Raw genomic sequence first — 23,060 nt, 5'->3', positions numbered from 1 at the left:
TGAATGAATGAATGAATGAATGAATGAATGAATGTGTGATATGGATGGAAGGGGAACAGCCTGGGGAAGAAATGGCTACGTAGGTCAGCAGTGCAGGAGAAGGGAAAATAGAAAAGGGAGATAGGAAAAGAGCTGGCAAAATGGGAAAAGGGTGATGCTGCTGGTGTGGGAAAGCAGCATTAGAGTGAAGTCAAGATGGTGGGAATATGACGAAAGAAGCAGTAGGAAGAGATGATGGAGAAGAATAGAGGGAGGAGCAGGAGGTGGATATAAGGGAAGGAAGCCTGAGACAGGTAAAGGGAGAGAGGGATATAACACAAGAAGTGATGTGGGAGCAGCAGCAGGTGAGGAAAGTGGCACAAGATGTGCTTGGCCTGGGAGAAGAGGAGAGAAGGAAGACTAGAGAGTGTCTCTTAAGAAAGAACTTTTACCTATAGGAGACATTTTAGCAGAATAAGTTTGTTTGATTTTTTTTTTTTTTTTAAGATTAAAAAAAAAAAAGCAAGAGATTAGATCTGCTCAGGAAAACGTCAGCTAAGGATCATGTTTCCTGGGTATACACTCTTCTTCATTTCCTGCTTGACTTGAAATTGATTTTCATTTGCTTTCCTAATGCACAATGGGAGACATAATTTTTTTGTCTTTCTGGAGTGTCTATTCCCAGACACTACCAAAGGTCATTCACACATGCAGTATGCATCCATGTGGCATGCTGTAGTGGCATACAGATACAGCCAAGGCAAAAGATTTAGTATGTTATAGAGGTGAGACAAGTGTTTTTCTTCATCCTAATGGAGAACTGGGGTGCAGAGATGACTGATGACCTGACCAAGGTCACTCCAGAGGTCTGCGGCACAGCTCTGATGTGAGATGCAGGTTCTCATGCTGTTTTAACTCTCAGCTGACCCATCTTCAGGAATTTGATTAGGAACCATACAGGTTACTACTTTAAAGAAACTCAGTTAAAAAATGTGCATTTTTAAATTGAGAAAGCAGTTGTTTGGTTTTTTTTCTCTTCTCCTTTGCTTCATTTTAATGTATACTGGATGTAACAGCCTTGGGCTTTTCAATCCAGATGCCTGTAGACCATTAATGGAAAGGAAAACTATGCCAAAATTGCTTGAGCATCTCAGGGTGGTGAAGAGTTGTAACAGAGACTACTGTGCTCAAAGGAACGGCTCGAAGCAGCTTTCTCATAAATCCTGCTTTAAAAAATTGTGTACTAATTTCTTACTAGTGTGTGCCCTTCTGCTGACTACCTAGAAAATAAAATACAGGAGTGTGACAGAATACAGAAGAGCTAAGCTACAGATTTATGAAACTGTTGCATTTTAAACCTCAGTAGAGAGTTATATTTTCTTCTATCGTCTTAGAAAACATGGTTTTCCCTAATTGGCCAAAGTGGGATTAGGAGCTGTGAAAGCTGTACACTTTACAAGGCCTTCTGGGAGGTTACAAAATGCAGATATTTTCATGCATTGGTGGTGTCCCAATCCATGCAGCTTCTCTGTGGTACAAACTAACAAGGAGCTGAAGAAATATGACCACAAAATGCTTCCACAGTCTTTTGTGGGTTTTGGATAGTGGAGCCCAGCCCTCCCACTGCCTCCTGTGCCACTGTAAGGGGTCCCGGACCCCTCACACGAGCCTTTGCCACAGTCCTTTCCCACCCTCTATGGCTGATTTTTGGAGTGAAGAAGACATCAGTCACAGGATTAGAGGACAATTCATGTGGGACCAGAAGACTGGACCAGAAGACTGGACCAGACCCCAGGAGGTCTCTGGTCCAATCCCTTATCCAAAGCAGGATCAGCTATGTGGTCAGACCAGGCATTGTCCAGTTGGGTCTAGAAAATCTCCAGTGCCAGAGCCTGCACGGTCTCTCCAGGCAACTTCTGCCACTGCCCTGCTGTGCTCAAGGGGAAAAGGTTTCTCCTTGCATCCAGCCTGAAGATTTAATTTCAATATTTGCCTGTTGTCTCTTGTGCTCCTGCTGTGCACCACAGTGAACAGCCTGGCTTCATCTTCTTGGTGACCTCCCCATGGGTTCTGTGGGGCTGCTGTTAGGTTCCTACCCTCAAGCTGCCTCTCCCCCAACCTGAACAAGCCCTGACCCCCAGCCCCTCCTCATGGGGCAAATGCTCCCAGCGCCAGGCATCTTTATGGCCCTTTGATGAACTCATGCATTTGTCTGTATCTGTCTTGTATAGCAGAGACTAAACCTGGATGCCAGGTTAGACCCCTGCAGTATTACACTTTTTACTGGCCTCCATTAACTGGGTGCCATTAACTGTCACTCACTAAGCCTGATCATCTGACCAGTTTCTCACTCATCCCAACCATAATGTTCTAACTTGGTTGCAAGAATATGGTGGGAGACACAAATCCAGTTGCTTTATGATAGAAGGCAACCAGGTTGATCAGGTGTGACTGATCCTGGATGAACCCATACAGTCCCCCATCACTTTCACCTCCTCTGCTGCTGGGAGGGGGATCATGATGCCTTCTCCTGCAGATATCTTCTCCTGCCCTAAGGTGTCACTGGGAACTGTATCACCCCTCAGGGGCATAATGGATGTCTCTGAAAGTCCCCTGCACCTGCCTGCCTCTTTCTTCCTCCATGTGGGTCTCTCCTGAGGGTGGGTAACTTGTTGCAGGGCATGGGCTCATAGAGACATGGTGCTCAACGTGCATCAGCTCCTCAGTTTTACAAAGCAGTCTGCAGTCAGCAGGGAGCACAGAGGCTGACCAGCCCTTTTTAAAACTGTGTAATTTAAAACCTGTAACCACACATAGTTGAATGCAGAGTCTCCTTTTTCCTAATCTAACTCTGACCTGCATTTCATCATTGAGCTGCTTTTGGTCAGGAGGAGGTGACTTTGATGAGTTGCTCTTGTAATCTACTGACTGCTCATGTCAACTTGAAGATCAGGAGCTCTGAAAAGGCTTGCTTAGAAACCTGGTTGCTTGAGATGATCCCTGCTCTCCCCTGTCCAATGAAGACATGAATATGACTTTTCAAATTCCCAGAGCACTTGTCACTGGGGCATGTTTCAAACAGTAATAAATGAAGGCTCCTGCTTGGACTGTGGCAATAGACATCATTACTCCTATTTTGGAGCCCAAAGTAGAGACATGTGGAATAAATTGATCTAGATCAAGGGAAGAGTCTTAGGCAGGGTCAGGAACAGAACTGACAGTGTCTGGCTCCTCGACATAGTCTCATACACAACTCATGGGTTTCCTTCCACAGGGAGATTTCACCCACACATGTCTTATTTCACAAAGACTACTGTAAGAGTCTGACATGAGTCAAAAAATCCCTGGTGCCTGATCACAAATTTTGGAGTCATTTATATCCATAGTAATAAAAGTTGTATACTGTTTATTTAGCAGGGCTCTTTTAATGTGCTGTTTGTTGTTTTGATAGTCTGTGTCTTCTTCATATTGTAATCATATTAAAAGAGAGTTCTTTTCCTGGAATAAAGAGGTAATGATTCACAAGAGGGATAATTATTCCATGCAGTGCAGGCAGGATGCTGCAGAAAGAGCTGTCTTCTTTATGCATAAGAGGCTTTTATTGCAAGTGTTCTACACAGTAATTAAATTCCTTTGAATGAGGAGGCTTGATTGGATTTTCTTTGGTTTATTGGGAGGAGTCTGAAAAGCAAGGTATTTAGCTCAATTGCTATACAATTTTGGCATCTGTTGAAGGTTAGGAAGAAAGGTTCAGAGTGCCTGATTCCCATTTCTCTTATGCTAGTGTTACATTAGCTGAACTCTGTTGAATTCAATTGAATTACACCCTATCTGTATTTGTGTGAGAATCAAGCACAGAAATTCCTGGCAGAAAACAGCAGGATACCTGAATGCATGCTCTAAGAATCCAAATTATCTAAAGCAAAAAAAAAGTCTTGCTAAAGGAACATTACTTGCAGTTGCAAAAGCAAGGGCCCAAAAGCAAGGAAACTTCACATTTACAACTGTCCTTCAGAGCTGATGTTTGCCTTATGGAGAGTCCAGCCTTGGCCCAGAATGGGACAAAGTTTTAAAAGACAGCAGCAAGAAAATGAAAAGCCAGTCAATCATGTAACAAAAATCTGTGCTGTGGCTTGACACATGAGCCAGGATGCTGGCATGACACAACTCTTGAGTATTTGAGTTGTCAAACTAAATCATGTTTGTTTAACATCAACTACTGTACACAGCTGCCAAGGATTTGGGTTTTTTTCAAAGGAAAAGAGTAAAAATGTAAATTAAAAGGAAAACTATTATATACAGCCTCAACATCTATTAGCAATGGGATTTGAGTCTTGTAGCATAAATTACAGCATAAATTCTTTCTGTTACTCAGTAAGGCTACACAACACATCAGGGGGAGACCGTTGCTCAGGCAGGGAAGGAGATGTGCAACACCACGGGAGTAATTTCACCCTTCTCAGATGTCTCTGGAGGAGACTACGCGTGATGAGAAAAGTGGCATTTTTAACAGCTCAAAGAAACATTATAGGGCAATGGGAGGCACTTTCCTAATCTAGGGTCTCCCTGCCTGCCAGATGTGAACACCTAGTTTCACACAGTGAGAGTGGGAATCTCTGAAACACAGGTTGCCTGTATTTGTAGGGGTTATGTGAAGGTTTGGTTGTCAGAGATGTTTCCAGGGGCTCTGCTTGTATCCCAGTGGTGGTGGTCATGGTGGTGGAGGAGAGGATCCTGGGGCTGGGTGAAGGGACTGCTGGTTTTGCAGGAAGAATGGCAGTGGGAATGAGGAGGAGGAAGAGCTTTGACTATGTTTTGTGAAGACAAAAAAGGCAAGTAGGAAGAGCTGGGCTGTTAAGACCTGTTGGGAGGAGACTGGGACTGGCTGGAGGAGGACAATGACACAGAGATTGCAGTCCAAACAGTGAACATGATGGGCCTGGACCTAGGTCTGAGGGGAACTGGCAAAAAAAGTCTGTGTACTGCAAATTATGGGGCTAGACCTGCCTCATGCCTGTGCGTTAGACCCCCAAAGTGGAATATAGGTATCTAAAATAGGTCTGTAAGTGCAAAATCTGGTTTAATGGGAGAAGTCTGAAAAGCAAAGTGTTTATCTCCTACACAGTGTACAAAGTACAGTGCAGAGGAGGAGAACCAGAGCAATGGTTTGCAGTCATCCATGATGCTGGCACGTGTGTCTGAACCTGAGACAGGTCTGGGTGACTCACTCACACATCCCTGCCTGTGATAAACCATGGGTGTGCTTGTCAACCATCAAGCCTCTTCTCCTTGCTGGCTACCAGGCCTGATGGATGTCTGCAGCTGAGGATATTTTCTGATTAATTTTAGTAATTGCAGCCAGAATGCTTTGGTTTATTACCTTCACTCCCTTCTACTGGCTGCCAGGTGTTATGAACCCAACAAACTTCTGTCCTGTTGTCTTCCTCTGCCTTCTTCAACTTTCGTGTTTTTTCAGTGAAAGACAGAGCAAACAATAGCTGCACAATCCTCCAGTCTCAGTGGTATATGGGGAACACCATGAGACAATTGGGATCCACCAGTCAGTGGCCGAGGACTTTATGAAGAATAATGCTGTAAGCTGATGCGGATGAGTCACATCAAGCCATAGTTTCCCTGCTGTGACTCTGCAGACTTCTGAGTGGTTGTGCTTCCCTTCATTATTTGTTAATTCCCATCAAGGACCCCTCCTGGAGCCAGCTGTCTGTACAGAAAGTTGGAAACGAGGTTAAACTTTTTGCCAAAAAAAAGGGAATTTTAGTGAAAATATACATATAAATTTTTTTCAAGGGCCAAATTAAAAATGGTTATGTTTTACTGATGTTTCTTTTGTGTCTTGGCTTTCTGAGCAGAAACAGTCATACCTGAGGACTACCTGGCTGATCCTGTGAACATGAAGCGGTACAGCATGGATCCTGCCGATTCTGCCTTTGGTTGCATGGGCTCCACGTATGCCACTCGGCAGAGTCCTGCAGATGGACGCCCTGCTGGAGGCTCCTCTTCCTCCTGTAGCCATCGTCCTGCCCAGATGTCTTCAGGGGGATCCTCGTCTACTGCCCTGCGACAACAGAACTCCAGCCCGATGAGGAACGGGACCTATCTTGAAGGAAACAGAAGTGGTAATATAACATCTTCCATTTAGTAATGTGTGTTGCTATGCTGGTGCCATGCCGGAGTCTTAACTCACTCCCAAATTCCCAGGAGAATTAGTGAGGTGGCTCTAGGTTCACATCCATCCAGACCACTCACTCTTCCATTTAGAAGGAGAAATAATAACCTATGTAAACACAAAATCAATTCGTTCATCATTAAGTTAAAAGGTGAATGTTTTCTAATGCTGTTATTAATTATGTAAACATATGTATTATGTATAATTGTGTAGCAATCACAACTGTTATTATCGACTTACACATATAAATATTAATATATGAGACATTCCTCCCAAAGATTGATACTGCCTACAGGCAGGTACCTGTTATTTGTGGGACACCAGCTATGTACAAGGTATGATGCAGAGCAAATCCAAATATTAGTACCTACCTCAAAGCATTTTAGCAAAAGGTTTTGCTTTCTAGTTGTGTGATCCATCTTGCCCCTTTAATTATGAACAAAGACAGATTTTACTTGAAAAAAGGCCGCCCAGCAAAACATGTATTTTTAGAAATCATCCAGCTTGCTGCTCAAAGCTCTTTTATCCTTCAGGAAGCAAAATGACAAGAAGTTTATCTGCAAATTCAAGGGATGCTATGGGAATCATTGCATTCAATAATGCTTCTTTTTTTCTCTTTGTAATTTTGTCCAGTTACCCTGCTAGGATTTATGTTTGCTGGGTCGGTCACTCTGCCCATTAGCAATATTCTCTATTAGCCATGACACTTTTTTTTTTCTCTAGAAATGACTTGGATTCATCAAATGGGTTAGATAATTCCCTGAACTTCCGTTAACTTTGTCTTTGTTTGCATTTTCCAAGTTCTCCATTAAGAGGTCTTTATCAGTAGTGATTCCAACTGTGTCTTCACCCTTTACTAATTATTCAAACTTCGTTTATGCATTTTTCATCTTGAAGATAGATCTAACAAAGGACTTGAGTGTCTCAGCCATTTTTAAGTCATTAATTTCTTTCCCTTCCTCATTTATTAATGGAATCTACTGCCATTCTACTATTATTTTTTAAAAAATCTTGATATATTTGCAGAAGCCTTGCTGGTTCCCCTAGCCCCTTTGTCTACCATTAGCTCTTTATACTGTCTTTCTGCCCCTGCATTTCTCCTGGAAGCTGCAAGTGATTCTGCATATTGTTGCTCAGTAGCCACCCCAGGACCTCTTTCTTGTAGCTGCAGATCTTTGCATAATTCCTTTACATCCCTCACCTCCCCAATGCCTGTATTATTTCTTGTCATTTCACTATTTAATATTTTAGAATATTATTCTTCCCAAATATGTATTACCAGTATTTATACTTGTATTTCTTTATCTAAGTTTACTTTCTATAATGTTCAGTACCTACTCAAAACCATCACTCACTTTTTGCTATTATTTTCACACACTTGTTTCCCTAGTTTACCCTTGTGTTACTCTATTATACAGACCACACATAATTGTTCAGTTCTCATCATTATTTTTTCTTTACTTACAGAGTCAACTTTACTCAAAGCAAAGTGGATAGCATAGAAATGTACTACTGCAAACAACTTGTAAAAGCTTGTCACTAAGAACTGGGGGCCTCAGTTACAAAGAAAAGGAAATGAAAAGCCCTTTCTTTCAGATCTTGTTCAGTGCCTCTCGGGTTGGCATAATCAGGTGCTGGGAGGACAAGAGGCTTACTGTGCACAGGAATCATTTTCCTCTCTCCCACTGCTTCCCTAGAGCCTCCTAGCAGAACTGGGACCCTTTCGTCAAGCTTTTTAGTTGGCAGCTGTGAGAAGCTAAGATTTAACAATGTTGTTGCTTGCTTTGAAAATCTTTATCATTCTGCTTGGGATCAGTCATTATCTCTTTGTATAGGGGTCAGAGCAGTTCAGAGCAAAGGTCTGCCTAGCCGCGCATCCCGTCTCCAGCATGAGACAGCAGCACACCCCCAGGAAAGAGATCAGTCCAGAGATGATGGTGCTTCCCCACTACCCTCTCCACCTTCGGAAATTTGTGGCTCAAGTGTTTCCTGAACCAGAAGTGGTGGATTCATATTTAGTAGCCCTTCATAGATTTTTCTTCCCTGAATCACCCAATGGCTTATTGAATACTTTGTGCTTTTTCAGCATCCACAAAATACTGTGGTAGAGTTCCTGTACTTAAAAATTTGTTTATGTGGAGAAAAGCCTGGGTATCAGGGGTTTGAAACTATATTCAAGGGACTGAAGTGTAAAATCAGAGGTCCTTAGGCTTGCTTATCTGAATGACTTTCCTTTCTTGTCTCTGTCTGTGAATGCCACTGTTTCCCTGTGTTAGAAAAGTCATGCAGTGGTCATGCAATAGTCTTTGCAGATTCCTATATATCTCTAGCTTGAAACATATTAAAGCACTTTGAGGAGCAAAGAGGAAGAAGAGATTGCTTTTGGACTGGCACCTGTGATACTTGGTTGTCTTTGAAGCAGTTAGAGGTGACTTTAAGCTGCTACATATGACACTTCAGGGTAACAGGACTCATCCCAAAACCACTTAGCATTGACATGCATCTGACACTTGCAAAGACTAGCTCATTTGGGACCTCAGGGATATTTGGCCAGCTCAACAGTAAAGGCTCCCTAAAACTGACAGTTATGCAGTGAACACAATGAAAACAGTTATTAATCTGTTGATATTGATGATTTATAATTATTAACAATTTATTAGTCCCATTATCATCCATTATAGATTAGGGTCTGCCATAAAGGTGCATATGGAGATGGGTTTGCTGTCAAGGTCTCCGACAGGAGGAATAGCAATCCCCTGTGCTCTACCAATATGCACGACTACATCAGCACAAATGGCTAGTGCATGTCTGTGCCACCACCATCCATCATCCTTACTCTGATCCACTCCGCTGCTTTCTGGAGCCTTCAGCAGAGAGTGTTCCACAGTCCACGGCAGGAGCTGGGTCCTCTGAGGCAGTGGAGAGGCGTTTGCTCTCAGACACAGCCAGGCAATTTTCAGTGGCTGTGATGTGCAACATAGTGGCATCCATGAAGTCAAGGTGCCCACAGATTCATTACAATATCAGTTCTAGCATTAAAGAAACTCTGCTGTCTCTAGTCACAGCCTGGCTTCATCTCATACTTTGTGACAGCATCAGCTCTGTAACACAAGAATTCTAACTGTAGAGTCCTACAAAGCACTGCCTGCTCCTCCTTAAAATTAGGGACTGTATTTCTTTGCAGCTATCATACTTTCACACACCATGCAGTTCCCACTTTTACTGGCAATCCCAGTCTTTTAAAATACACATCTTTCTGCAATTGTCTTAGTGCAGCCACACTGGAGTTTGATTACTGTCTGCAAAATCTCTCTTGCAAAGGTCTTTGGAATCTGCACTTTCACTACGATGTTTCTGCGTGTTTTATTCCTCTTTCTAGGGATAATTTATATGCTGCTGAATCGTAAGTGAGCAAAGATGAGTAAGTAAGTGGCGCATGCCAGTTTCTGTTCTTATCCTCCTCAGTTTGCATACTTACAAGGCAGGGATGGGCAGGACTCATTAAAAAGAGGAATAATTTCTCTCTGACACCTCAAACCAATCCTCTTTATTTATGATAGTTTTGAAAAATAGCTTGCCTTATTTGTCATGGTGGGCAAATATGGAAAAAACCATAACCATAAAACATATCTCTGTGCATAGCAGAACATGTCTTTCAAGCGGAATGGATGAGATTAAACCTCAAAGCTCTCATTAATGCGATTGGAAGCTTGATGCCTAATTCTTCATGATTATGCTAAAAAATTCCAAACAAACAAACAAAAAAATCTAATTTCAGAAAGCCAGTTGGGGCTGCTAACAGATAAACATGTACTTTCCTGTCATCATTTGCCAAATTGAAGCTCTTAAATCAGGGAAGGAAGTCAAGGACATCATAAACCTTTCCAAGCCTGCTTACATAACAAACAAAGCCTTTATTCCAAGTATGAAGAATTGCATGTTCAACCACAATATAATAACCTTAACCTTGCCCTGTAGCTTATTATTTTTATGTAGATTTTATTATCCAATATTAGCAGTTAATTATTATTACCTGAGGGCTTTTGTTGAAGACGCAATCCTGCTTACTGATATATTTATTTCCTGAAAACATTTGGGGGCGCAGGGTTTGAAGTTTTGCTTTTTCCAGAATAATGCTGCAAGCACCATGCGGGGGCCAGATCCAGCACCTCCCCAAGGCAGTGGCAGCAGAGCTGCTGATGGCATTGCGGGGCTCAGTGCTGGGTACCACTTATTCGGCAAACACAGCCTGCCTGTTAATTTTTGAGGACATTAACAGCCTTAAAGTTTTGATGCTTCCAGTGAGCTGCCTTTTTTTTTTTTTTTCCCATGAAAAAGAGAGGCAGAGAAAGAAAAAAACCCCAAACAAATAAATATTTAATGCCAGCCCAAGGCCACATCTCATGCAACTGGATGCCGGGCTGCTCTCGCAGCGAGTGGAGGAGCACCTGCGATGGTGCATGCCCAGGCAGTGCATGCTGTGCCGGGAGCGGGAGCAGCCGCCTCGCTGGTGGGACAGGGACTCTGCTCTGCTCTGCTGTGCCACGGGGCTGAGGCCACCAGCCGGGTGGCACATGGCATCTCCTGCAAGTGCTTGCCAGTGCAAATTGATGTGCTAAGCCCAATCTTCTTTCCACAGCTTTCTGCTGATCGTGGCTCATCAAACCCCTCTGCACTCATAAATACCCTGGAATTGTGTTCTCCCACACACATGCTTTTCTGATGCCGCTCCTCTTCTCCTGCTTGGTGTGCCCTAGACTTTTAGAAAAGTGTCTTCTACAAAGCCTTTCTCCTGTCCTTGCTTATAGTGGGAGATGGGGTTTTTTTTGTGAAATAATTCTTATTTCTCTGCATCTTTGAGGGTCTTCTACTTCTGCTTTCAGTAGATTTGCTGCTCCTTATTATCTGCTCCAGTGCAATCAGAGAGAACCTTTTAAAATTTCATTCCCACCCCCTTCCCCTGAGGCAAAGAAATCATTTAGGCCCACAGCAATATTAAAGTTCATCTGTCACTCACTTTCCACTCTTATCTATCAATGACCGTACTCCCTCTGGGCTCTGTTTGTTTGCCAAGAACATATTTAGGGAGTCTGTTATTTATCTTTCCTTCTTTTGCAGGTTTAACTCCATTTTAGCATCGGATTTCCTTGTCATGCCTCTGCAGCCATTTGGGCATTGGCTTTCTCTCACTCCATCCTCCTTCTCAGTAAGGTCCAAGGCAAGAGGCAGGGGGGCAGAGAAAAGAAGCCAGACCATGTCTTTCCATCATCTTTGTCAGGCTTTGGCCACTGACCCAGTATCTCTAGCTGTTTCTGCACAGGCAATGGTCTCGACTGGGATGCCCTGAGACTTTTCCCTGCAGAGGAACCTCTTCATTCTCCTTCCCTAATACTGCTTCAGGCAGGAGGGGGAAGAGCTTCCCTCTGATTACCTAAATTTCCATATCCCATTCCATTAATTTGACAAATTTTTGCCACCTGTCAAAAACAGGAAATTGGATTTGACCTAGATTACGATCTCTAAAAATAATTATTGGTCGCGAGCACTCCCATCTCTTTGTAATCTGAGTATTCATTATCATCTTGATTAATTCTGATGACAGGATGGCATAGGATACCCGGGAGACACGAGACTTCCCCATTTATCTAATTCTTAGGTTAAGTGTGAATACCTTCAGATAAGAAAAAATGTATAGTACTTGCCCTTCTGCCATCAAACACTTTTCTGCTTACTATAATGTTTCAGCAAAGTGATGCTATTGAAACAAACCCCGTGCCTTTGTGTAGACATGAAATGATTTATTTTCTTTCATAAAGAGATTACACTTAAATGTATAAACTATGACGTTAAAAAGCCAGAGTAAATTAAACAACAAAATACATTTTAAAAGATAAAGAAAAATAGATTGTTTCCAGACTCACCAGCTACTAACTTTTCCAGCTGTTTGTCTGTGAGGTGGTGGCATCCCAGTTTTACTAACAATATTTAAAGGTAGCCCCTTACACACAAGTAAAATAACACATCTTAATAAAAAAGCAGCAGAGAATCCAGGACTTGATTCTAGGCAGGTAAATAAAGACAAAACAATATTTGAAGAGTTAGTATCTACACATAATTCTTGTTTTTATGTTATTGTATTATACCTCAGGTAGGGATTTGAAAGGGTTAGCTTCACCTGCTAGGGCCTGGAAGAGTTCTAGCCATGCAGTCTCTTTAGAAAGGTCATTTATACATTTGTCTTTAAAAAATCAGATTTATGCTATTGATTGCTAGATTGTGAAGGAGTGAATAGAATTCCCTTGTCATTTCAACCTTTTCTTCCCCTTTCCTTTCATTATAGATATTTCCAATACCTGTGAAGGCTCCCAACGGCTCTCAGGGCTCTCTGTTCCCCTTTGCCCTTTCCTGGCATTTCTGGAAGCAGCGGGTTGCAGGCAGGAGTCACTGGGCCGGAGGCTGCTCTCTCTGTGCCCAGTGTGAATCCCAGGCTGAAGCCCCTGGGCTTTCCTTACATTCATACAAATTTAAGGGAAAAAAATGTGATCCTGAGTAGTGGCACATCTCTCCCGACCATGTTATGACAGTAGCATAGAAACTTCTGCAATCCTTTAGGCACGGCCAAATCTGTCTCTCCCCCCTCTATTTTCTGGCTGGTTTGTGAAAGCCTCTTTTTCTCCCTAACCTTTGGTTTGAGGTGCCAAGGTGCCTGATAACTCCACACATCAGCTGGCATCCAGACCATCAGCAGATCAGGTAGGGGAGAAATACCCCTCTGGCTCCAAGACAAGTCTCAGTTCTTCCACTTGTCACTGACAAAGTTACTTGATGATACTGATGAACCAGGGGTTGTCCAACATTACCCTGCTCATTTTGCACTCTTTGTCTTCATCGTCTCATGCCAAAGGCTCCAGATGGTGTCTGTACCGTTGTGTATTGCATTTATTCTGTGAGTGGAGCTCAGGGTCGCCTGAGTCCATATGAACACCAATCCTCGCTGTCTAATTAAGAGGACCTGCGGCTATTCCTTGTCCTTTATATCCAGAACAGTGACTTAGCAAATGAGAGTGTAATTATCATGATATTTACATCACATCCCATTATGAAGCCCATTGACCAGATTTGCACATTCATAGCTCTGCTGCTTTCTGGAGTTCATCTTTTGTAACTGCAAAATATACCTCATTACATTATACCATAAGATGTGCATGGCAGCAAGAAAAAAAATCACCAATATGCACATAAAACTGTTATTGGGCATATATGGGCCGAGCCTCATCTAATATTGATCAGCACAGCTCTACTGAAGTCAATGGAATGACAATCTACATAAGCCCACACCCAGCCCACTACATTTACTCAGCATGCATTAGGATCGTGTTTTGAGTCATGCATGGGAATTCTCATACATTTCACCTGTCTCTATAAGCTCAGTATTTCTCTGGAGAGCTCAGCTCTTCTCTCAGCAGCTCTGATCACCCTCTTGGCTACCTGGGGCTTCTCCAGGACCCAGTTTAGGTATCTGTGGTCTCTCTCTACTTGCCCTCTTCTGTTTCTTTTTTTTTTTTTGTATTCTGCAGTGTCTGCTTGCTTACCATTTGCATCTCTCTCATTTAAAATTGGGCCTTAACAGAAAGAGATGAGCAGATCTGGGCAAGTTAACATTTTATACACCTGTGTGCTGCTGCCTGCTAATGCAAAGTTTGCTTGGTCTGGATATAAACAAATTTAAACAGCTTCCTGTAACCTAGCATAACACAGTTCTTGTAACAGTGAAGCAGCATAAGTGGGGATGCAAATTATATTCATGTGGAGGCTTAGATTTATAGTTCTGCAGAGACTAAGAATAAAAACATAAATGCACTTTCATTCCAATGTGCCTTTATTCACTTGATTTAAAGCTACAGCAAGCCAAAGTGACCTTAAATCATCCAAGGTTTATACCGTTAAAAAGTCACATGTGCAATGTTCATCTTCGCGTGTTTTAGTAGCTTTCCAAATAGGCATTCATTGGGGACCATCAGCTTTGTGAGAGCCTAAGATTAGGAGGAGATGGACTAGAAACTTTCCTTTAAGCTCTAAGATAAGTCTGAATATCTGAACACAAAGAAAAAAAAATGCTGTTTGCTCAATCCTGATTTTATCCTCTAGCCTTCGCATTCAATGGCAAACTCCTTTGTTTAGTGCTGAAGCATCTTCTCTCCAGGTGGGAGGGTGGTGTCTTCTTGAGCCAAGATCCCCGCTGCTTGCAGATCAGACAGCAGGGGCAGCTCGGTTTAAGAGCCTGGCAGCTGGCACATTTTTCCTTCCCCAGCAGGAACCTGAGGGTTTCATGTTTTTTAACGCAATTCACCAGCTGGGATCAAGTCTCCTGATAAGCAGTCAGATCAGAAACTGCTCCAAGTCCCCTCCTCTCCCCACCCCACCATCTCAGGCTGATACTTGCACATACAGATCCAATGTCCAATGTCACAGTGAGGCTGCCATAGCCCTAAACACTCACAAACCAAGGAAACCTCTGTGTGCCATTGTAATGCGGTGTTGTGGGCTTTTTTGTACCAATAGCCTCAAGTCCTTCACCAGAACAACAAGATGCAGCTCGGCCATCAAGCAAGAATCCTTTGACCTGGACGGTGGATGACGTGGTTTTGTTTGTGAAGGATGCAGACCCTCATGCTTTAGGTCCCCACGTGGAGCTCTTCAGAAAACACGTATGTAGAAGGCTGCCCTTACTGCTTCTGGGTGATTCAAGCCAAGAGCATGGTCAGTCCCAAGAGACAGCCAGTACACGTCATGCACCTGCCTCAGATAGCTTTGGCTGCTCTAGGCAGTGTTTGTGCTCGGCCAGGTTGAACACAAGGCCCTGCAAGGAGTTCAGCACCGCTGGGGTGTTTGGGCTGAAGAATGCTCACTTATTACTCAAGAAGGTGGTAAAACACTGGAATAGATTTCCTTGAGAGGTGGTTGATGCCCCAGTCCCATCAGTGTTTAAGAGGCATTTGGATATTGCCTTTAATAACATGCTTTAACTTTTGGTCAGCCCTGAAGTGGTCAGGTAGTTGGACTAGATGATCATTGTAGGTCCCTTTCGACTGAAATTTCTAGTCTAGTCTAGTCTATTTATCCTTCAATGGGGAGACTCTAACAATGTCTTTAGAAAACACTCACTATTTGCTCCCCACTACGCCAGTGTAAATTTTTTCTATGCCAAGCCTAAGAGAAAGCACTGAGGATGTGGTGCTCATTTTTCATTGTCAGATTGGCACAAAAAAGCTTTGTCTCAATGACAATTTCTTCCCAGGATACCTATGATTCTTCTCTGAAGAGCATTTTTTATGTACCTCTAGATATTTAGCATTAGCAACCCAAAACAACTAAACTTTTAATCCTTTTCCCCTCAGTATTATGTAGCTACATAACCAAATTTAAGACCTGCTGACTCACTGGAGAATATGATAGTTGCTTTTTCTAGGCAATCTCCAGTGGTGAAAATGATATTATCCTTAATTAGTAAAGGGGAAGACTGTAAACACACATCTGATCTGGAGTTTCTTATTCTGCTGCTATATATGGAGTTGGCACCAACGCATCTAACAGCATCTTCAGCCTCCTCCTCCTCCTCCATCTCTTCTTGACCATTTCAGCCTGGCTATGAAAATGGATTTTACCCTAAACATGACTTGTCTGAGTTCAGCTGGAGGTCATAGCTTTGAATATAAGTGCCTGGACCTAGGTCTAAACAAGAACTCCCCAGCTCTGACTCTTGAACAGCACCTCAGGTTGCAAAGTGAAAGGGCTTGATCACCAGGTCCCACCCCTTGCCCATGTGCCAGCAGGGATGAGTGGGAATGCAGGACTGCGGACAAGAGCTGAGGGAGACAACCGATGCCCTTCCAGCTACACCCTGGATGCAGAGTTTCCAGATACTGAGGAGAGGAGGTGGCTGAGGAGCAGATGAAAATGAAGAACACAGGCCTTGGTGTCTGCTCACCCTAGGCAGGTACTGAGGCCATCTGCCTTTTTGCAAACAGGTCGGTGGGATGAGAATAACAGAGCAGACACAGAGGTGTTAAGACCAAATCTGCAATTACAGGTCAGGTGCCAACCTACTTTGTCTGCCTTCTGCAAAGTCAGATATGCCTTAGAAACTGATAATGAAAACATGATGGCCATGTAGGTAACCGGGCAGATAAACAAGTCACCTTCAGATTTAAAAGAACTTGCTTTAGGATGAGTTTTTGAGACTATCGGAAGGGGATGTGCATCAATAGAAAACTCTTCATGCAAGGGAGAGAGAATTGCCATGGCCTGAGGCATAAAGGTACATGCCAAGGAAAACCAACATTTAAAGTTCATCTTGTAAATATGGACATTGCAAAAGCACCATTTTTGTCTAGTTTCTATTTATAGCAAAGGATGGCACAACATGCTCTTATTTAGCAACAGGGTAATGACACACTCCAGACAGTCATGAGCCAGCTGCTCTGTGACCAAGAGATCAGGTTAAATTGTCCCTAAAGACTGTCCCTGTCATCCTTTGTTGAACACCCGGAACCCATGGGCTCTACTTATCATTGGTTTCCTTGTAAAATATGCCATAGGTGTGAGAACTTGGGTAAGATTACCACACAACTCAATTCAATTACATCTTTGAGTTATATATGTCCCTGCAATTTTTCAGCCTTCAAATCTCATCTGGATTAGCATGGAGACCCCAGGGGTGAGAGACAAGTGATTAGTCCATTAACCTTAGCCATATCTTCCTCTATGTTCAATCTTTCTATGAAGCAGGTGCATAATTTACTTAGAAGCACTTACTGTCATTGACAAGGCCCAGCTATCACCTGAAATCCTTGCACTGGCAATCAGCTCATCAGAGGTATGACACTGGGAGGGAGAGGGTGGTGGGACCACCCGGCAGAGGAGGCTGGGGAAGGTATCCTGCATGCAGGTAGTGCTCTTTCTCACTGCTATACTAAGCCATTTAGTTGTTGACCTCAGCCCCTGCAGCCAGGTGCCCCAGCACGCAGTAACGAGGTGCATCCCACACCCTCCACTACTGCAATAGTTGTTGCAGGATGACCTGGCTCTGTCTCTGCTCTTCCCACCAGTAGCAGAAGCTTTCCCTCTTGCCAAGACATCCCAGGAGCTTTGTCAGAGGCGGCTTCTGAGAATGTCCACAAAGACCGTGAAATACCTGCTACCTCCCCTCTGCTGTTCCCTGCTCTCTCACCAGGGCTCTGTGCCAAGGAGACCTGAGACTGTAGCTGATAGATCTTTTGGCTTCATGCAAAGGAGCTGTCAGCCTGGCAGGGACCTCACAGTGGAACTGCATGAGAGCCCCATGCAGAGCTCTCTCAGCAAGAGAGACTTGCTAGAAAGACTTGATGGAAAGGCTGGGGGAAGGGAAATGGAGGAGGGGAAAGAGTTACACAGGGAATTAGCAGGTAGAAGACTCAAGCTGAGAGGGATCAAATCAATGTTACGGTCTGACAGTTTACTTATGGCCAGTGATTGGCAAATGCATGTATGAAGGAGACAAAAACCTTTGAGTTTAATATAATTAATCCAATTTATTCAAATAGCAACCTGTCTCTGCCAGCACTAGACACCAGCACTGTGAACATGCATCTTTCTCTAGAGCTTCATCTCGAATATTTGAGCACTGACCGCCAAGCTGCCACTCGCTGCACTCCTGTCACAGGTGGTGGACTTACCAGGGTTGGTGTCCATGAGATTGCAGAATACAAAAGAAGGGATATATATATATATATATATATATATATATATATATATATCAAGTAGGATATAGGTCCTGAAGTTGTTGATTTTACACAGAACTAGGTGCTTAAACACCTATGAAGATAGGGACTTTCGTCTTTCTCATTAAAAGCCTCATCCTGGAGGACATCCACGGCCAAGTGCAATTCCTGTTTGCATGGCACACAGTTTGTTTAGAGGCTACTCTGCTTTTTGGGCAGTATCCTCAGAAAAAGTGATGCAAGAAGCCAGCACGAACAGATTCATTCTTGCAGATAAAATCACCTTCATTCCTGCAGGTGAAAGCTGTATGTTTATACCCCCTGTATCATGACCTTGCAGCTCATACATTTGCTGCTCCCATTCCCTTGCAGGAACATGGCAATGTTCTGCAATATTCTAACTTGCAGTGGGCCAGATCTCAATTCATGTGAAAAAAGCAAATTGTGTTGATAGCACCGAATTCTACCAGCTCCAGATCTGGATCAAGATCTTCTGGTGGGACTATTGCAGACTTGGGGACCATGCTACAGAATCCTTCTTTTTAAAATTATTTTTTAAAAGGGCTGACACAGTAATACTGGAGAGAAGTCAAGCCAACAATCTGCACAGGGACATGGCTAATATGGGATATTTAATTGGATATGAATGCTCCCTCTGGCATACTCTTGTCATGGAGTTTAATTTTGACCCCTACACAGTAATAATAAAGGAAATAATAAAATGCTGAGCTCAACATTTAGAAACAGCTGCCTCTGCACCAAACCGTTGACAGTGTTTTTACCCTATGGCATCACAGTTCCAGGAGTTTGTTTTTCTTTCTTATGCAAATATTAATGTAATACTTATTCTTACTTTCTCTTAGCTTCCTTAAAATAATGGGAAGGAGGGAGGGGAGGGTAAAGAGAGTTTCTATTATGGATAGTGTGGGGGATGCAAAATGAAGAGCATTAATTGATTGAGTTAATCAGAAAGTGACCTTAACTGCTCATCAGCTAAATCACCTACTGAATGGAATAATAATGATCAGGGCAAATGAGGATCCATAGTATTGCTTAATTAGTAGGTAATGGATCACAGAAGAAAGACCTGACCATCAAAATCATGGAATACAATATATACAGCACTAGTGCACGTGTGTAAGTATGCATACACCCACAGCACTAGTTATGTTTTAGCTCTGATTGTGTAAGTGTGGTGGAGACTGCGGGGAGGGGTAGTATTTTTTAGCAGTTGTTCTAGAATAGTCAGAAAAAACAGACAAGCTCAGGATCCAAGGAAGGACAGCTGAAATCTTCTGTGTTTTACAGTCCATAGTAAAACAGAGTCTGTTTCTCTGTGCACACAAGCTACTCTGTGCTCAGTACAGAACTCTGTCATTTCAAAAGGTTTTCAAGCCAGTGAGTCTGGGATAAACAAATGAAGTTGGTGACAATTTCCTCCACTTACATGAGGGTTAAATTAAATTTGAACAAATTTTATTAATAAATGCAATGAAATAAGTTACTACTATCTTTCAATTTAAGAAAAAGAAACAGATATATATCAAGTGTAGTGGAGATATGTGAAACATGAAGATAACCAGGGATAAAGCTGAAACTGAGATTCAGAGGTGCACTATTAGCAGTTCATAAGGCCACCTCCCTCTCTCACTCTGTCACTCATTCCTTTCTTTCAAGGCTGAATAGCTTTTCTCAGAATTGAGCTTAGAGTAACCCTGATTTTTAAAATAATCCTCATGTTTTAATTGCAAAATAACTGAAAACCTAGACAAACCGTATACTGCCTTGAAGAATGACGTATTATTTGAATAACACTTCCTTTAGAATTTCCTTCTATCAAACTGCAGATTTCAATTTCTTAAATGAAATTTCAAAATGCATGACATTTTAGCTAGCTCTACTCTAAAAGACATGCTGTTTCTGATTCACCTTGTTTAATGTGTCAGGACACAGCACTGGAAGGGAGTTAATACATTTTTATTCTCTTTCTCTCTTTTGAAATCAGGAGATTGATGGCAATGCTTTGTTGCTGCTGAAAAGTGACATGATCATGAAATACCTGGGGCTGAAACTGGGACCTGCACTGAAACTGTGTTACCACATTGATAAGCTCAAGCAATCCAAGTTCTAACAACTTCTTGAACAACAGAACCTGACCTAAATTTAGACAGAAAACTAAAGGTAACATGTTGCCTTACAGAAATGCATTCATTTGCAGATTTTTTTTCCTTCTTTTTTAACAAAGACTTTGTCTTTTTTAACATTTCTGCATTGTCACCTATTTTTAATCCAGTGGGCTCTTTTGGGCTGCTTTGTGTTAATGATTTGCCAAAAAGTATATAATTACAATAATTATTTTGTATCATTAATATTATTATGATTATAGTAAGTCCTATTTTTGTAATCAGAAGTGAGAAATCAAAACCAAACACAGCTAGGCTATATGCTGAGGACTGCTGGAAGACTAAGCAAGAGCTCCTCACTTGCCATGGGTCTGCCTCAGAGAAGTAATCGCTGACCTGCGTTGGCTGGGCTCCAGCTCCACCACCGACGCTCAAGGGCTGGAAAACACAGCGTTTGGTCACCTGTTATCTGACGGGAACTGCCGCATGTCTTGCACTATCTGGAAAACTTGAATTCTTCAGTTAAAAAAAACAAAAAAAAAAGAAAAGAAAAAAAAAAAAAGAAAAAAGAAAGTTTTTTTTAAAAAAAGAAAATATGGGGAAAAGGTTTTTTTGCAGCTAAAGTACTTTTTCCCACTAGAGGGAGCAGCCCTAATATATTTGAGGCTAGAGCTCTGATGCCATGGTGCTTTCTGTCTGATGAGCTTTGACCATCACGACTCTCCTGTCGAGCACATCTATAAACACCGACAAGGAATCGCAGGCTCCCAGCAGGATAAGCCCGTCACCGTTTACAGATAATTAATTCAAGAAAAGCCCAAATGCAGAGAGTGTTTCTGACAGGATGTTTCCCGTTACGCCGAAGAGGGGGTGGATGGCTCCCACGGTGTCTGGCATGCTCGGCTGTCGGCTCCCTTCCATGAGCCATTTCTGTCTGGCGTACAGTTAGTGGCACTCTAAGAAAAAGCAGAATTTCTGGTTTCGGCTTTGTTTGAGTTTTTAAAAAGCAAAGGAGCAGGGCAGGAGCTTTCCTCAGATGGAGCTGACAATGCAGGGCATATCTCTGCACTTCGGTCGGTGATGATCAGGTCCAGGTTGGACTCTGTAGCGTCAGTTCCTGATTTTGCTCTGGCTTTTAGCACATAGGAGATGTGCCGGGCTTTCCATCTCAAGTGGATTAAAAATAATGCTCATCTGCCTCTTACACAAATACAAAAGGTGCTCATTGATACTCTACGTAGCCAGGCACGAGAGGACAGGTCTCAGGCTCTCCTCACAAAGGGATGATGAAGGGACATGCCCGTACAGTTTAAACCCTTAGTGCGTGACAAGGAGTGGTAGCAAATGTTTGTAAGTCATGCAGGTTATTTTAGAGCTAGCCTCAACTGAATTGAGAAACGGGGTCCTAGTAATATGCAAGACCTCATACTGTCCGACCCTGTTTATGCAGAACAGAATATTACCAAAAAATACCTCATGGAATAGAATTCAACTTGATGCATGTTGCTAGACTAGAACTCCTACAAAAAGATGCCAGTTCAAGACCTAATCCTGAAAATCCTTGACAATATGAGAAACCATATCCTACAAGACTTCCAGTAAACACTTGGGGACTACTCCCCCAGATTAAAAGAGTTGTCTGCATGTTTCCAGGACTGGATCTTTACAGGACTGAAGAGCTTTCAGCAAATCCTTCCTGAATGATGAAACAACTTTAATAGGAATAGCCGAACAAGTGTGTTAAAGTCGTATACTATCCAGTGATGTAATATACTGAACCCTAAACATGCAGATGCTTGGAAGGTAACACCCATCTGCATCACTCTGCGTCCATGGTGTAGAGAATGGAAAGCTGTTCAGCCGGCTGTCTGGTTGACGCAGAGATGACTTCATGTCAACATGAAACCTGTACAGTTCATTTTTCACTCTTACATCTTTAAAAAAATGAATCTAATTAATCTTTTCCCCACAAAGATCCCCAAAATATGTAAAAATCTTGCTATATTAGTAATGTCACCTTCAGAGAGTCCTCAAACAAACTTCCCTCTCCCTGCCCCCCACCATGATTTTAAGCTTAGTTAACCTCTTCTTTTTTCAAAAGGTGATTTTAATTCCTTCACTTAGAAACTCACCTGGCTGCAGTGTATCAGCAGTCAGAACTGGTTAAAATTTATCAGATGGCTTCAATGCTGGAAAATCCCACTTTGTCAAAATCAAAACTCTTCATGGAAGCATGTCACTTTCTAATGTAAAATTCTATTTAACTGAAACTACAGCTTTTGGTAATGTCAAAACACAATTTTGACATTTTGGAAATGGAACATTTTTGTTCCAAGAAGATTTTTGCATTTTATTGTATTTTTCTGGAGAATCTGTAACCTCACATTTTGTTCTGAGAGTGGGAAAAAACCCCCTACAATTTACCAAGCAAGTATCCTTCCCATTCAGCTGTGTGTCTCACCCTGCCCTACTCCAGACATTACAGCTCAGAGGGCTGTTAATACCAACACAGTATTTATAGTCTTCTTAGTGGCAATGATGTTTCTACATTTAATATGTTGAAATAGTTTTCATGTATGTATCTGATGTATACAGTCAGTGGTACTATCTCATTTGATATGACACTTGTAGGTACAACAGGACTGTCCAGGCCGTGATATTTAACATTCAGTTTTACACAGGAGAGGCAGTTAGTGGATTCATTTTACATGTAAGTAATACTTAAAACAATAGTTCCTCACTGCATGGGTTTGTTTTGGTTTGTTTGTTGTTTTTTTTTTTTTTTTTTCCCACTGAAAGGCAATTAGGAGGCAAACATTACTGCAGTAATATTGCAGTTATAACTAATTTTTCTCTTTCAAGTCTTGTCGGTGGGGGTAGTTAAGCAGATCTGCTGTGTCAAAGGTGCAAGGCCATTTCCTCAGAACAAGCACTAAAGAGTCAGAACATGCATATCAGCCACTTCTCCATTAGCTGCTGCTTTAGACATTGCTTGTACAAATTACTTTGCTT

The 23,060-nt window shown here is 42.3% G+C and overlaps 1 protein-coding gene across 1 annotated transcript in view; it reads left to right on the top strand.

Moving 5' to 3' along the window:
* SCML4 (Scm polycomb group protein like 4) overlaps nucleotides 1–20,095 on the top strand; it is a 46,712-nt gene extending 26,617 nt beyond the window's left edge. The window contains exons 5-7 of the mRNA XM_026845510.1: nucleotides 5,850–6,116; nucleotides 14,729–14,874; nucleotides 19,931–20,095. Of these exons, the coding sequence (XP_026701311.1) occupies nucleotides 5,850–6,116; nucleotides 14,729–14,874; nucleotides 19,931–20,056 (539 nt within the window). The 3' untranslated portion in view covers nucleotides 20,057–20,095. The remainder of the gene's footprint in view (nucleotides 1–5,849; nucleotides 6,117–14,728; nucleotides 14,875–19,930) is intronic.
* Nucleotides 20,096–23,060: the final 2,965 nt, after the last annotated feature.

This window comes from Athene cunicularia (genome assembly GCF_003259725.1).
Source record: "Athene cunicularia isolate RWA chromosome 3 unlocalized genomic scaffold, athCun1 chr3_part1, whole genome shotgun sequence".
Taxonomy (NCBI): Eukaryota; Metazoa; Chordata; class Aves; order Strigiformes; family Strigidae; genus Athene; species Athene cunicularia.
This window is presented reverse-complemented; position numbering and strand designations above follow the sequence as displayed.